Source organism: Doryrhamphus excisus, chromosome 3, assembly GCF_030265055.1.
Source record: "Doryrhamphus excisus isolate RoL2022-K1 chromosome 3, RoL_Dexc_1.0, whole genome shotgun sequence".
In the NCBI taxonomy this organism is placed as follows: Eukaryota; Metazoa; Chordata; class Actinopteri; order Syngnathiformes; family Syngnathidae; genus Doryrhamphus; species Doryrhamphus excisus.
Genome location: NC_080468.1, coordinates 11,096,916 through 11,110,366, shown reverse-complemented (window position 1 = coordinate 11,110,366; position 13,451 = coordinate 11,096,916). Strand labels below are relative to the sequence as shown.

At 52.6% G+C, this 13,451-nt stretch overlaps 1 protein-coding gene across 1 annotated transcript in view; it reads left to right on the top strand.

Moving 5' to 3' along the window:
* Window positions 1–12,870, top strand: part of LOC131126550 (uncharacterized) — a 71,822-nt gene extending 58,952 nt beyond the window's left edge. Inside the window, exon 2 of the mRNA XM_058069208.1 lies at window positions 10,222–12,870. Within this exon, the coding sequence (XP_057925191.1) occupies window positions 10,258–11,136 (879 nt within the window). The 5' untranslated portion in view covers window positions 10,222–10,257 and the 3' untranslated portion in view covers window positions 11,137–12,870. The remainder of the gene's footprint in view (window positions 1–10,221) is intronic.
* Window positions 12,871–13,451: the final 581 nt, after the last annotated feature.

Sequence of the window (13,451 nt, the reverse complement as noted above, 5' to 3'; positions counted from 1 at the left end):
ATCCAAAAGAGATCTAACCATCTGCGATGTTGTAGACGATCAGGACGACAGGGCAACGGTTATGACTATGCCTCGTCATGTGCCGGTTCCTCCTGTGTCCGAAGCCGCCGTCCCCCAACGACGTGACGATGGGTTAGCGGGGGGATACGAAGGCCTGATAACCCTGAAGAACCTCATAAGGCCCATAAAACAAGGGGAATCGGTCGAAGCGTACCTACGGGACACATGGAAGGTCGTCAAGTGCTGTGGTGTCAGCGAAGAAGCCAAAAAGACCTGGCTACAGTTTGTCACAACGGAAGAAGTAGGACGAGAGGAGACGGCTCAGGAGGTCTATGAACGATGGAAGACGAAGAAGACGATGAAGATACCTTTATCGAAGCGGCCCGAGAGAAGCTGAGGCAAGGTCAGGCCTTGGCGCCTATCTGGCATCGTATGAAGTCGGTGGTGGGCCCTTCCAGATACGTAGGATCCCTACGAAAGGTGGTGAAAGGAGCGGAAAGTGAGCAGCTGTTTGTAACCCTGGAGTCCGATGCAAAGTTGGACCTCATAGATGCTACAGTAAGAAAGTGGGACCTGCTCAGGAAGCACTATGCTGAAAAGCGCAAAGCAAAGCAAGGGCCTAACGAACGCCGCTCAGACCCAAGGGTGAATCAACCACAGAAGCCTTATGAGCCTAGCCAGCAAAGGCCGAGTAGCGGTCCTACGCTGATGCCAAGGCAACAAAGACCTCCTCTGAAAAAGAACCCTGTAGGTTTCATACCAGCTGAAGAGTATAACAAGATGACACCAGAAGAAAGGGCAGCCCTCCGTGAGTCCCCTAAGGCAGCGGGAGCCGGAGGGCCAAGCCAATGATGACCGACGAGGTGCGGGTCATAAAGGCCGGTGTCTACCGTAGCGGGGACATGCTCTATACTGACATAGAGGGCATACCCTACTTAGTGGACACAGGGGCTGAGGTGTCGATGATCCGCAGACGCCTCAAACCAAAAGGACACTTGGATGTCGTGTTGGCAGACGGAACCGCTAAGCAGATCCCGTTTGGGATATGGAAAGGACTGATATGGCTTATAGGCCCTAACAACTTAATAACCCTGAGGGATGTGGAAGACCTACACACGAAGGGAACGAAGACCCGATCCCTCAAAGAACGCTTGGGGAAACTACAAGCAAGAACCGTCAAGCTCGGCTCCACTCAGGGGGAATGGTACAAGCCCGTTGACGTGCCTGCGGTGAAGGCGCAGCAGGTCCAGGACAGCGACCTCTCCCCCGCAGGAAAGCAGCGACTGGCCCAGATCTTAGAGGGGGCCGCGGTGGCCCATTTCAAGAATGATTGCGGGGATCTGGGACCCAAATACGTACATACCATCGAAGGAGGAGTACATCCCCCGGTAAGACAATACCCGCTGAACCCAGGGGCGGTGGCCGAGATGGATGTGATCGTCAACGAACTACTAACGCTGGGCATACTTCGGGAAGAACCATACCCGATCACGAACAGCCCGATCCAGGCTGTAAAGAAGCCTGAGTCGGTAGGAGGCGGTTGGCGACCAGTCATCAACTTCAAGGCACTGAACCGGAGAACGGTGGCTAATCGAGCCAGCTTAATCAATCCCCAAGCATCCATAAAAACATTGAGAGTAAAGAAATACAAGTCATGCATAGACTTGGCGAATGGCTTCTTCTCACTGCGAATAGCCAAGACATCGCAAGGAAAGACGGCATTCACTCATAGAGGGAAGGCATACGTGTGGCAACGGTTCCGCAAGGGTACAAGAACTCGCCTAATGTGTTCCAGTCAGCAGTACTACAGGTGTTGGAGGAACTACCTGTCGCTGTGTACATCGACGATGTGTTCTTGGCAAGCGACACCGAGGAAGAACACCTGGACTTGTTGCAAGCAGTCATCAACAGGACCACGACGGCGGGTCTCAACATCAAGAAGTGTCAGCTCGCCAAATATCAAGTCGACTATCTGGGCTTCCAGGTAGCCGCTGATTTGGGACTCTCCGACGGGTATAGGCAGAAGATCGAAAACATCATGCCTCCCACCACGGAGAACGAGCTGCAAAAGATCTTGGGGCTGTGTAATTACGTCCGAGATCACGTGCCACACTACCAGAAGCATGCCCGACCATTGTATGCCCGACTCAAGAAACCGAGCGAAGAGCAGGTAACCAAAGCATGGCCGTGGTCAGCAGAGGACCAGGATCACCTGGAGACTCTGAAACAGGCCATCAAGGACGCAGTAAGGCTGGAGCCCAGAAGCCTAACCGCCCGCCTGGTTGCAGACGTAACCTGCGAAGAAGACGACGCAGTGGTGGCAGTCAAGAACGAAGGCGGAGGCCTAGTAACATTATGGAGCTACACCTTATCGTCAGTAGAAAAGAAGTACCCACAAGAAGAAAAAGAGCTAGCAGTATTGGCCAAATACTGGGGTGCGTTGAAGGACCTGGCCCAAGGACAAGGAATCAAAGTAACAACACAGAGTAACGTGCACCGGTTCCTGAGGAAAAACACCCTTGAAAGCACCAAAGCTACCAACGTGAGATGGGGAAGGTGGGAAGACATCCTACTGGATCCAGACCTCGAGCTAGGGCCAGCAACACCCTCCAAGAAACCCAAAGAATCCAGTCAGGAAAAAGAGCATACGTTCGCCTGGCTCCTCTACACAGATGGGTCCAAGAAAGGGGACGACCGACACGCCTACTGGGGTTTTATCCTTCACCAAGATGGTGAAGAACGAGTACGCCGACGAGGGAAGACCGTTGGCAGTGCTCAAGCTGGAGAAGTCACAGCGGTCCTAGAAGGACTACTGGAGGCAACCGAACGACACGTGAAACAGATACGGATAGTAACCGACAGTTACTACTGTGCTCAAGCTCTCAAGGAAGATCTGGCCATATGGGAAGAGAATGGCTACGAGGGAGCAAAAGGAAAGCCGGTAGCACACAGCGAGCTATGGAAAAAGATAGCCGAGCTACGGCTGAACATGGAAGTAGACGTTGTCCACCAGAGAGCCCATACGAAAGAAGGGGCTCATTGGCAAGGGAACGATCAAGTGGATCGTTTCGTGCAAGAAAGACGGATCATAGTAGTAGGGTGTGAGAAGTGGGATGCGACGCCTAAGGGAAGGCTAGTCCCGCAGGAGTCCGTAGGGAAGGTGGTGCAGGCCGTACACGAAGCGCTTGGCCATGTTGGCCCACTACCCACACGGAAGGAGTTGGTGAAACTGGACCTTTGGATCACCGATAGAGCCGTACGTGCTGCCCTGAGAAACTGTGAGGCCTGTGGCCGATACAAAGCAGGCCGCAGAGGGCAACGAGCGGAAGGCTTAACCATCAAGAGCACAATCCCATGGGGTTCGGTGTGTATGGACATAGCCGGGCCTATGGGAGTGAAAGGTATGAAAGGAGAAAAGTATCTTATCGTGCTTGTGGACACTATGTCGGGACACGTTGGGTTGAAGGCGGTGAGAAGCGCCAACGCCAACAGCGTGTTACGTACTCTGGAAGAAGGCTGTTTGTGGTTAGGCATACCGAAGGAGTTGAGGACAGACAACGGAACACCCTTCAAAAATGCTGTAATGGACAAATGGTGCCAGAAGTGGGGAGTGGAACGAGTGTACTCGCCCCCGTATACACCCCAAGCAAACGGAGTTGCTGAGAGAACCATCGGCCTGATCAAGAATTAGGTTAGGTTAGGAAAGAATGCCAACGGAAAAGAATGGAGCACTAAGGCCCTGGAGATAGCGGTGCAACTCAATGGGAAGTGGAGACAAGACAGACCCTCCCCCTCAGAAGAGTTAAACCAACGCCCCTTCGTGATGTCAGACACAGGGCGAAGTCAGATAAAAAAGGAAGAACAGAAGACCATAGGCACATTCTGCGTTGGACAGCGAGTGTGGATCAAGGCAAGAGATGCACCTAGCAATACAGCCGTAAAAGCCAAGTACGAGCAGACCGACACGGTGGAAGAAATCTTGGACCGCAACACAGTGCGGTTGAAGAAGAAAGGGATCCAAGGGGTGGAGCAGTTGAAGCCCATACCCGGGACTCCAACTCAGACCAAGGAATAACTAGAGGAAGAATGGCCAGACAACACACAGCCGAACCACCCTTCATTGGACTGGCCACCATCAAAGGGTTGGTTGTCACAAGAAGAACACTGACCGGCATCTGGGCCGGCAGAGTGTTGTCCTTGCTGGAGAACGCCAGAAGAGGTTGCCTAACGGAACAGGCAGAGAAAGTGAGATGGTACAAAGCCGATTTCGACTGTGCCGTCTGTGGAGTGGAAAAAGAGTTGCCAACCGTATGGAGCGGACCTAGCTTCATGCGACCACCTGGCCATCCGGACCAGGATATAGGGAGGATGAGAAACCTGGTAAGACATCACCCGGCCAAGGTGATGGACACCTACATCTGCTCCTGCTGCAGAGGAACACAGCTCCTGCGGCTGCAGTTCCAGGAGCAGTGGGATGTAGGGTTCCCTGGCACTGACACCATCGAGCAGGACTGTGCGTGTACCTGGAACGGAAGAACCCTATGGTACTGCCCGTCATGCCTCACGGGGCTAGGGAATGGACAGTTGATCGATGCTGGGAGTTCTGGTGGATGGAGAGTGACACCAGCTGTGAGCCCGTTGGCTCCCTTGCTACCCTTCCGAGGCGGAGGGGAGGTGGAAGCCGCCATGACGCCGGAGGGACAAGACAAGACGATCCAACAGTGGAAAGCCTTTGGAGGTATGCTACAGGCCATGTGGCCACTCCACGTATGGCCAGTTGTCATGCAACCTGTGGTTGAGGGTCCATCTAAAGGCCAAAAACATGCAGAACTGTAACCTGTTCGGATACACCACAGCGCTGGACGGGTGGAGAAGGACAATGTTGTATCTATACAAGGAAGGGTTGTACCTGATAACACCTGAAGACCCTGAGGTGAACGGACTGTTACAGGTCCCTGGGTCCAGGGCTACATGGAGCTTGGCACCAAGCCACCGAGAGCACATCACCGGAGTCACAGTACGAGTGAACATGGCCATAGAGCCATACAAGGGACTCTTTGGGGTGGGGCTTGAAGTGGAGGTGAGAACCACGTTAGACAGTCTACGTATGAAATCACCGCAAGACCAATCCGGCTCAGAGGAGGAGTTAATGATCGACGAATCAGAAGAAGCTCATGAAGGGAACAACCCCCAGGGGGAGGGACACGCCCCCATGGAGGAAGGAGGTCCTTCAGTGGCAGACAAAAGTGCGCAGACAGTGAGGTTTGCAATCAAAGACGAGGAGGTCGTGGAGGAAGAAGAAGCAGAAGCTGCAGTAAAACCAGAGTATCGAAGAGTTGCCAGGAAGCAACCGAAGCCCAAGAAGTTAGGAGCAGATAAGTGTTGGCCGTGGGGCAGGAGGCCATCGACCGGTAAACAACAATGATGCTCATGTACCACATCGCGTGGCTGTCCCAAAAGAACAAGACAAAGGACAACCCTATCGAACCAGGACCTACCACGAACACTCCCAAGAAAGACTACCACATTAACTGCATGACCCGTACATCCGACAACTATTGGACCAAATACCGCATGTGGAGGAGGAAAGGTGCCTTGGAAGATCCAGACAGAGTGAAGGAAATCGAAATCCATACGTGGAATTGGCTACCAAGACCCACCCATGGGGAAGGACGGTTGGAGTGCCGCTTTCAACCATGGCCTCCACAATACTACCGTCAGAGAAACGATCGCGATTTCCCAGCCAGGGCTCCATGGATCCTCAACGCCAGCCAGATCACCTTTAACGGGACACACATAGACCTAAGATGGGGACCCAATTACTCCGACCCCCTACAAGATGAATACGTAGAAATCAGTTTGGCGGGGATGCTACTGTGGACAACGAATTAGGACCTATTAGGACCTATTTATGAAGAACCAACCCCCGAAGTCATCTATGAAAACCTCCGCAGCAGCAACATTCCTCCCGAAACCATATATGAGCTCCCTCGTCCAAGACGAAGATTCTCGCCATGTAACCTCCTGATACTCGTCTGGATCATAGCCTTAGTTGTGTTGGGCATAGTGGTAGCTACACTCTCAAGAGGTAGTGTAGGAACCACCATCCTACAACCAACACCGCCCCCGTCTGAAGAGATGCTTGGACGTTGGACCTGATTAGGGTCCGTCACAGAACCACCAAACGGTTCACCCAGAAGTGCTGGGACACTCAAGAATACCACTTCAACATCAAGTGGAACCCCGAGACAACCGACGGCGTTCGGTATGGTATCGGAGCTTTACTGAAAGACGAACAGACAGCTGTAGCAGAGGATGGAGAAACACAGCTCCTGACCAACACTGACCTTCAGGACCACATCACCCAAGAAGGCCTTAGCGGCAAGGACTGGACAGTAACCCCCGCATGTGAACAACCCTCGAAAGACCACCTACAAGTGGAGGTGCACGTATGGCTAAACAAAACCACCAAGACCGTTTCCTGTAATTGGCTAGAGAAAGAAGGAGAAAGCCCTACCTGGCATTGCACATACGTCTGTGTGCCCGTGCCAGGACAGAATAACCAGGGCAGGTGGAAGAAGGGAGTAATCCTCGATGCACCGTACCAGGACGATGGGATCGTCTGCGAGAGCCTGAGACCCTGCTGCAGCTGTTTGAATCTGACGTGCAACAACGGCACGGGGAATAACACAGACACCCCAGCTCAACCGCAGCTAAAGGTCCCTAAAGAGGGGTCCTGCCCAAAAGCCAAGGCAACCACCACCCCTAGTCCGGAGCTGATATGGACACCGGCAAGGTACGTGACGCACCCGGGGAAAAGAACCAAAAGATACATCAAGGTGGCCCCTTCCGACTGGCCCGTACCCGAACGCCAAGCCAGGAGAGACGTGAACACCCCGACAGGATCAACCATGGGCTGGCCTAAAACAGTGGATGTCACCAAGTTGGCCAAATGGGAACCCAAGATCGAAGGGATGCTCAAACAACTGCAAAGGAACATGCTACCCAGTTCAGACGCGTACCAGCATTTGCAGAAGCTGAAGCTCAGACACCCATTAGTGATAGCCTGCCTGGCGTCTATGCTTCATCTTGACAGATGTTACTGGACGATGGGTAAGGTTTGTGCTGAGAACTTCCTAGTGCTCACCCAGGAAGCAGTCACCTCTCAGCCGCGAGGAGTGCAAATCGACGCCTGGCTGAACGACTCGCTCCCTTGGGTATGGCGGAAGAATCTGAAGCACTACGTGGGAGCCTGGAACGGTCAGAACTTCGACATGACAGGGGTATATGGCCCGATCAACAGTAACTTCCTGGTGCAACGCCTACCTACTCCTGACGACCTGAAAGGGGTGGGTAAGGACGACTTCAACAAGATCGACCGCTGTGTGGTCAAGAAAGCCTATGAAAGCCTGAACGGGACTGTATGGTGGAAAAACGGCGCATCACCTCGTTGCACACTGAATGAAGTCCAAGAAGGGATAATCCCCCAGTGGCTCTATGACTGTGGGGACTTAGTGAAGAACGGGACTATGAAAGGTATCCTACAAGCATGTGTCTCATTCCACCGGGATGAGACACATACTTGGTGGGGATTAAATCCTAAGGAGGTCCAGATGTGCGTTCTACCATGCCTCACAGCTTCTGACTACCAGTACATAGACACTGTTTACTCTAGGGAGCGCACGCTCTATCAGGGACAGAACCCTCCGATAGCAGTACAGCCTCAACCCTGGAAGATGCAGTGCAACACGGATGAGACCATCTGTGAAGTAACCTTAGCCCGAGGCGATTGCAGGGCAATCCCGGCCTGGAAATGGTATGGTGGCATACACTACCGCAATGATTCGACACCAAGTCGACACCTACCAGCTAGAGCAGGGGTCGGCAACCTTTACAATCAAAAGAGCCATTTTACCCCCTGGCTCACTAAAGAAAAATAGACTGGAGCCGCAAAACATCATTTAAAAACAGCAGAGACGTGCTCAAGTGGCTAGCGCGCAGACCTCACAGCTAGGAGACCAGGGTTCAATTCCACCCTCGGCCATCTCTGTGTGGAGTTTGCATGTTCTCCCCGTGCATGCGTGGATTTTCTCCGGGTACTCCGGTTTCCTCCCACATTCCAAAAACATGCTAGGTTAATTGGCCACTCCAAATTGTCCATAGGTATGAATGTGAGTGTGAATGGTTGTTTGTCTATATGTGCCCTGTGATTGGCTGGCCACCAGTCCAGGGTGTACGCCGCCTCTCGCCCGAAGACAGCTGGGATAGGCTCCAGCACCCCCGTGACCCTCGTCAATATAAGCGGTAGAAAATGAATGAATGAATGAATGAGAGACGTGCTCACATTCAGAGCGAATTGCGAGTCTCCCAAGATTTTGATTGACTGCCAGATTTGGAGGGAATTTTGGGGTATCAAAGTAGTTCAGAGTTGATCAAGTAGTCTTGGTCTGGAAAGTCGGATTTTTTTCAAAGATGCGTATTTTCCCCATTCGGGTGTTAAAAAAAAATACTTGAGCAATGTGACGGGAGCCACAACAAAGAGGCTGAAGAGCCACATGCGGCTCTGGAGCCGTGGGTTGCTGACCCCTGAGCTAGGGGCTAGATGGGAGAAACATCATGAAGGATGGAAACGAGCCTTTCAACCACAGGCACAGGCACACTGCCTGGCTAAGATGACAGGGCCAGGGATTGCAAACAGATCAAGAGGATGGCTGGAGGTGTTGCCTGAAGTGGGCAACGCAGCTTTCCTCCTAGCCGAAGGACATGCTTTCCGACAGAACCTCTGCAAAGGCCAAGAGATCTCCGGCTTCGAGTGGTTAGGACCCAATCATCTGTACAACGAAGGGACTTGCTACTCCCCCAGCGAGCACTGGCTACACTGCGGCAGCCGTGCTCTGGAGCACGAGTGCACTCTGATCGAAGTGACGGGGAAAGTATTCGCCAAGGCAGCAGGGGCAGTGGTCGAAAGAGTAGTCGGACTGGCAGATGGCGTGGCCTCCACAGTGGGGGGATGGATCGGCGGCCTGCTGGCCAAGTTGTGGCCATGGCTGCTGCTGGCAGCAGGGATCATCTTTGCCGCTGTCATGCTACCACTACTGATCAGAGGAGGAATCAGAGTCCTGAGGGAGAAGGAGAGAACAGGCTGGGACACCCTTCACGCCCGCAGCCAACACAAGACTGCGCCACCAAAAGAGGATGTGACCCATAGCCCCGCCCTCAGTTGGAAGGCGGTGCTGCCAGTAACCAATCAGCAGCTGGCTGAGCAAAAGAGGAAGCTGACTCACCGGACATCCGAGGGAGGAGTCGAGGGAGGAGCCAAGCTGTCCATAAAAGAAGCAGCTGGGAGCACCCCAGCACAGTCTGATCCTCGAGATCACTAGAGCAAGTACCGGGTAAGAGAAGGTAAGCAAGCTTAACCATGGACTCTGGCAACAGCAGCAGCAGCAGCATTAGACCCCAAAACGAAACAACCCTCCCAGGACCTGCGGTACTTGGGGCCATACCAAATGTAAGTGAGACAGAATTTTGGATCCTATTTTCATGTTGGGCTATGTACGGATGTATGGGGATATGGAATGGGTTTCAACCCCTTAGAATTGTAGTTGCTATCCTGATGATAGGCAAGGTAGTGGCTCTACGGCTTTTGTACAGAATACGATGCCTAGGGTTAGGCCTCTTTGTGGTGTACCTGATGAGCCGCATCCCCATTGATGTTACCACCTGGATGGGGAAAGGAAAAGTAGCCCTACTCCTAATCTGGGTTGGAATGGACATAGCCTCCGCATTCATAGTCCCTATACTCTACGCTACGTTAGCGCTGGAAGGCCTGATAATAACCCTTCTCCTAGTCCGCATAACAAGCCTCGTAGCTGGCCTTACCCTAGGGAAGCGAGAATGGTGGCTAAGAACAGGAGCCCTGGTGGGCTGGGGGATAGGATGGGGCATATTGGCCGCTCTAAATTTGGGTAGACCTAGTCAGTCAGCTCTGTTTGGTTGCCTGGTTCATGACTTATGCTGCCTTCTTCCCGGTTACTGCTCAACGAGTGGCAGGGCACCCTAGACCCCTTTCACCCAGGGTGTCGACGGCGACCTGGCATGTTACCCTTTCGCCACGAGCAACACGCTAAAACAACATCAAGCGTGTCTCTTTTTCCTTTTTCCTTTTTCTTCTTTCCTGAGCGTGCTGAACGACTGTTAAAGATCCTTTTCTACAACCCATAGACTGAACCCAGATGCCTGTCCTGTGGGGACAACGACATGGACTTCGCCTGGGTGAAGGACAACACCTTCTGGGGATTTTGCTGTTTCCCCTACCAGAGGTGTTATTACAACTGGTCTGTCGCTAATGACCAAACCCCTAATGGGGTATATCGCAAAGCAACCCTAGAGCTACCCCTGGAGGAGATGAGATGCACCCCGTTCTGTATGGTGCAATCCAGAGCCGCAGAAATCCAACGAGTGTATGGAGGCGTCCTCCAGCGGAGGAGGGTGTGGAGAACCCAGAACAACCACGTGCTTGGCCAATTCGAGGGGGTCTACCATTCCACCTGGCGGTACCCCGATGGCAGGCTCACCACATCAACACATCTGGAGTGCGGGATGTGCATCGGCCTGGGCCCCTACGATCAGCCGCTGCCGGCCAAGTCCCTTCTCAGTCGCCCAGTCGAGGCTAGGGCGGTGGAGGAGGACCGGCCAAGCGTGGGATCTCCTGCCAAGGCAGTACGGCGCCAAAACGGTACCATCGTGGCCAAAGAGGACGCTGAGGGCAAGGTGACCATCGTGCACGACGGCGACCCTCGCCATACAACCAGCGCACCCGAGAACGTCTCTACCAGAAGGGGGCCTTGCACTCCGGAGCCTGAGCCAGAGGACGACGACAGGGGACCCTCCGCCGAGGAACCTGAGTCCCCTCCGCTTTCACCGATCCCTTCTCCATTGCATCCTGCTGTGGAGCAGGTGGTGGATGATGTCCTCCGTTCCATGTCCGTGGCCAGGGCCCTACTCGAGGCCCTCGACAAGGCGGCAGCACGAAAGCGTGAGGAAGGTCCCCTACCAGCGGGTCAAGATGAGGAGCCACGTCCGGTCCAGGTCGTCAATCCCCTCCGCCCTGGGGGTCTCGGGGACCAGGGCCTCTGAGGATCAACTTCATGCATCCGCTGGACTGTTCTATGTGGACTTTCATACAACTTCCCGGTCACACTGTAATAATCCGACATAGTTAAGGGTAACAAAGCGGATTCCTGGAGGGGGTGTCAAGTGACCTGGAAAGACACCTCAGTCCAAGGGCCGGTAGGAGGAGGTGTAATCTACAAACTGTACACCAGAGGTAGACAAAGTGTGATTTAAGTCGATTCAAGTTGTAACGATCAGGAAACAGAAACAGTCCAACATGCTCATCTATCGCTTTTAGACAGGTAACTACATAAAACACAAGTTAATCGATACCATGTCAGACATGTGCATTTATAGGGAACAACACACACATACTTGCTTTACACCACCACAGGAACCCTTGCAACTATCGCTTCGCTAGGCACTTATTAATGTGTTGATCAAATACATGTGATGATTCATGAACAAATGTCCTATGATCAAAGTTGTAACAACATGATTGCATGACTGTATGAAAGAATAAGTAGGAATGTTATGAACAGATGTCATTAAACTGCCGTTATGAGCTCCAATATCACAAAACCATCTAACTAGGCCAAAGGTCACAAGGGAAAGTCCCTTCCAGAGAAAAGGACCACCTTTTGGGCGGAGAAAGGCGGGAACTGGGAAAGTACCGGACTGAAAGTCACCTCCCTCTGGGAGGACCCATGAAGAAAGGGTGGAACAAGGGCAGGGCCTAATTGAACATAAAGAGAGTGAATTCTCAGTGCTCTTGGCTGGTTCCAAGCTGCCTAGCAAGAGGCAGCACTACAAGAAGCTCCCAGGCTCACCAAGAAGACTCAGGGGACAGCTATAATTGACCACCCGCACGATCTCACTGCAAGAAGCCGAGGAAGAGAAGCCTCCTCGGGCCAGATGAACGCTGCACTCCACATAAGAAGAAAGTTCGCTGGAACGCTCCCGGGATACGAGTCGAGCCAACGGGGAACCGGAGCCAGCCACAGCTGCCCCCAAACCCGCCTTGCCCAAGTGATACTCCGGAACACCAGTGAACCAAAGGAAGGACGTCGGACTGATCACCCGGTTTCCCGCCTGCTCCGATCATCCCCCAGCAGCCCTTTTTACCTTATGGGACTTTTTATCATCTCCTGCGGCTCACTACTCCTAGGAGCGAGGCGTTACGTAGGCTTACGGCATACGCCTCCGCAGCCAGGTATGTGAGTGGAGCTCATGCGGCTAGTCCTGTCTGATTTACCTTACAGTCTATTAGAACCTGCTGAAATGCCCTTGCCAACTTTAATAAACCTTTTCGCTCTTTTACCGAGAGTTGTCTCCCATTACCTGCTTCTGTGACATAAAAGAGTAAAGCATGTGTTGTAAATAAATTCCTTTTAGGTTGTTCCGGTAACCGATAACCAACAGGTCCCTCTGATCGCTAACAGATGAGTAAATAACCCCAGGTCCTTACCAAGAGCAACAATTCGTATCAGAGAGAGAGCAGCCTTTAAAGCAGAGGGTCCGGTGTCGCGCACAACCAACCCGTGGTTACTCTGGTCGTGCGTAGGCTCGGATGCAACGGGGCCGCCTCTGCTGTTAATACCTGGGTGAGTCTCTCTCGCCCCTGACTTCGAGGCCTCTCCTTCACGCGAGCGGTCGTAACCCTTTAAACGGAGTAGTCAGGCAGGGAGGTGCGCCTGTTCCCCCATAACACGAGGGGGAAGTAAGGGTCTTGCATCCCCTGGGTAACTAGGGATTTAAACAGCCATTAGACATGAGTAAATTAGCTTAAATGCTAACATGCTAACGGCTACCATGCTAGGTCCAAGCAAGACAGCCTCAGGTCCCGAAAAGTTTGGGGCAGTCCCATGGTGTCCCCACATCATGCCACGTGTGTATTTGCCTTTAGACATGAGTAAATAAGCATAAATGCTAACATGCTAACAGTCATCATGATAGCACCTAGTAAGAGGGCCTCAAGTTTAGAAACTGCCAAGGTTGTCCTATAACCTCCCTACATCATGCCATGTGTATATTTGCCTTTAGACATGAGTAAATTAGCTTAAATGCTACCATGCTAGCACCTAGCAAGAGGGCCTCAAGTTTAGAAAGTGCCAAGGTTGTCCTATAACCTCCCTACATCATGCCATGTGTGTATTTGCCTTTAGACATGAGTAAATTAGCTTAAATGCTAACATGCTAACGGCTACCATGGTAGCTCCTAGCAAGACAGCCTCAGGTCCCGAAAAGTTTGGGGCAGTCCCATAGTGTCCCCACATCATGCCACATGTGTATTTGCCTTTAGACATGAGTAAATTAGCATAAATGCTAACATGCTAACA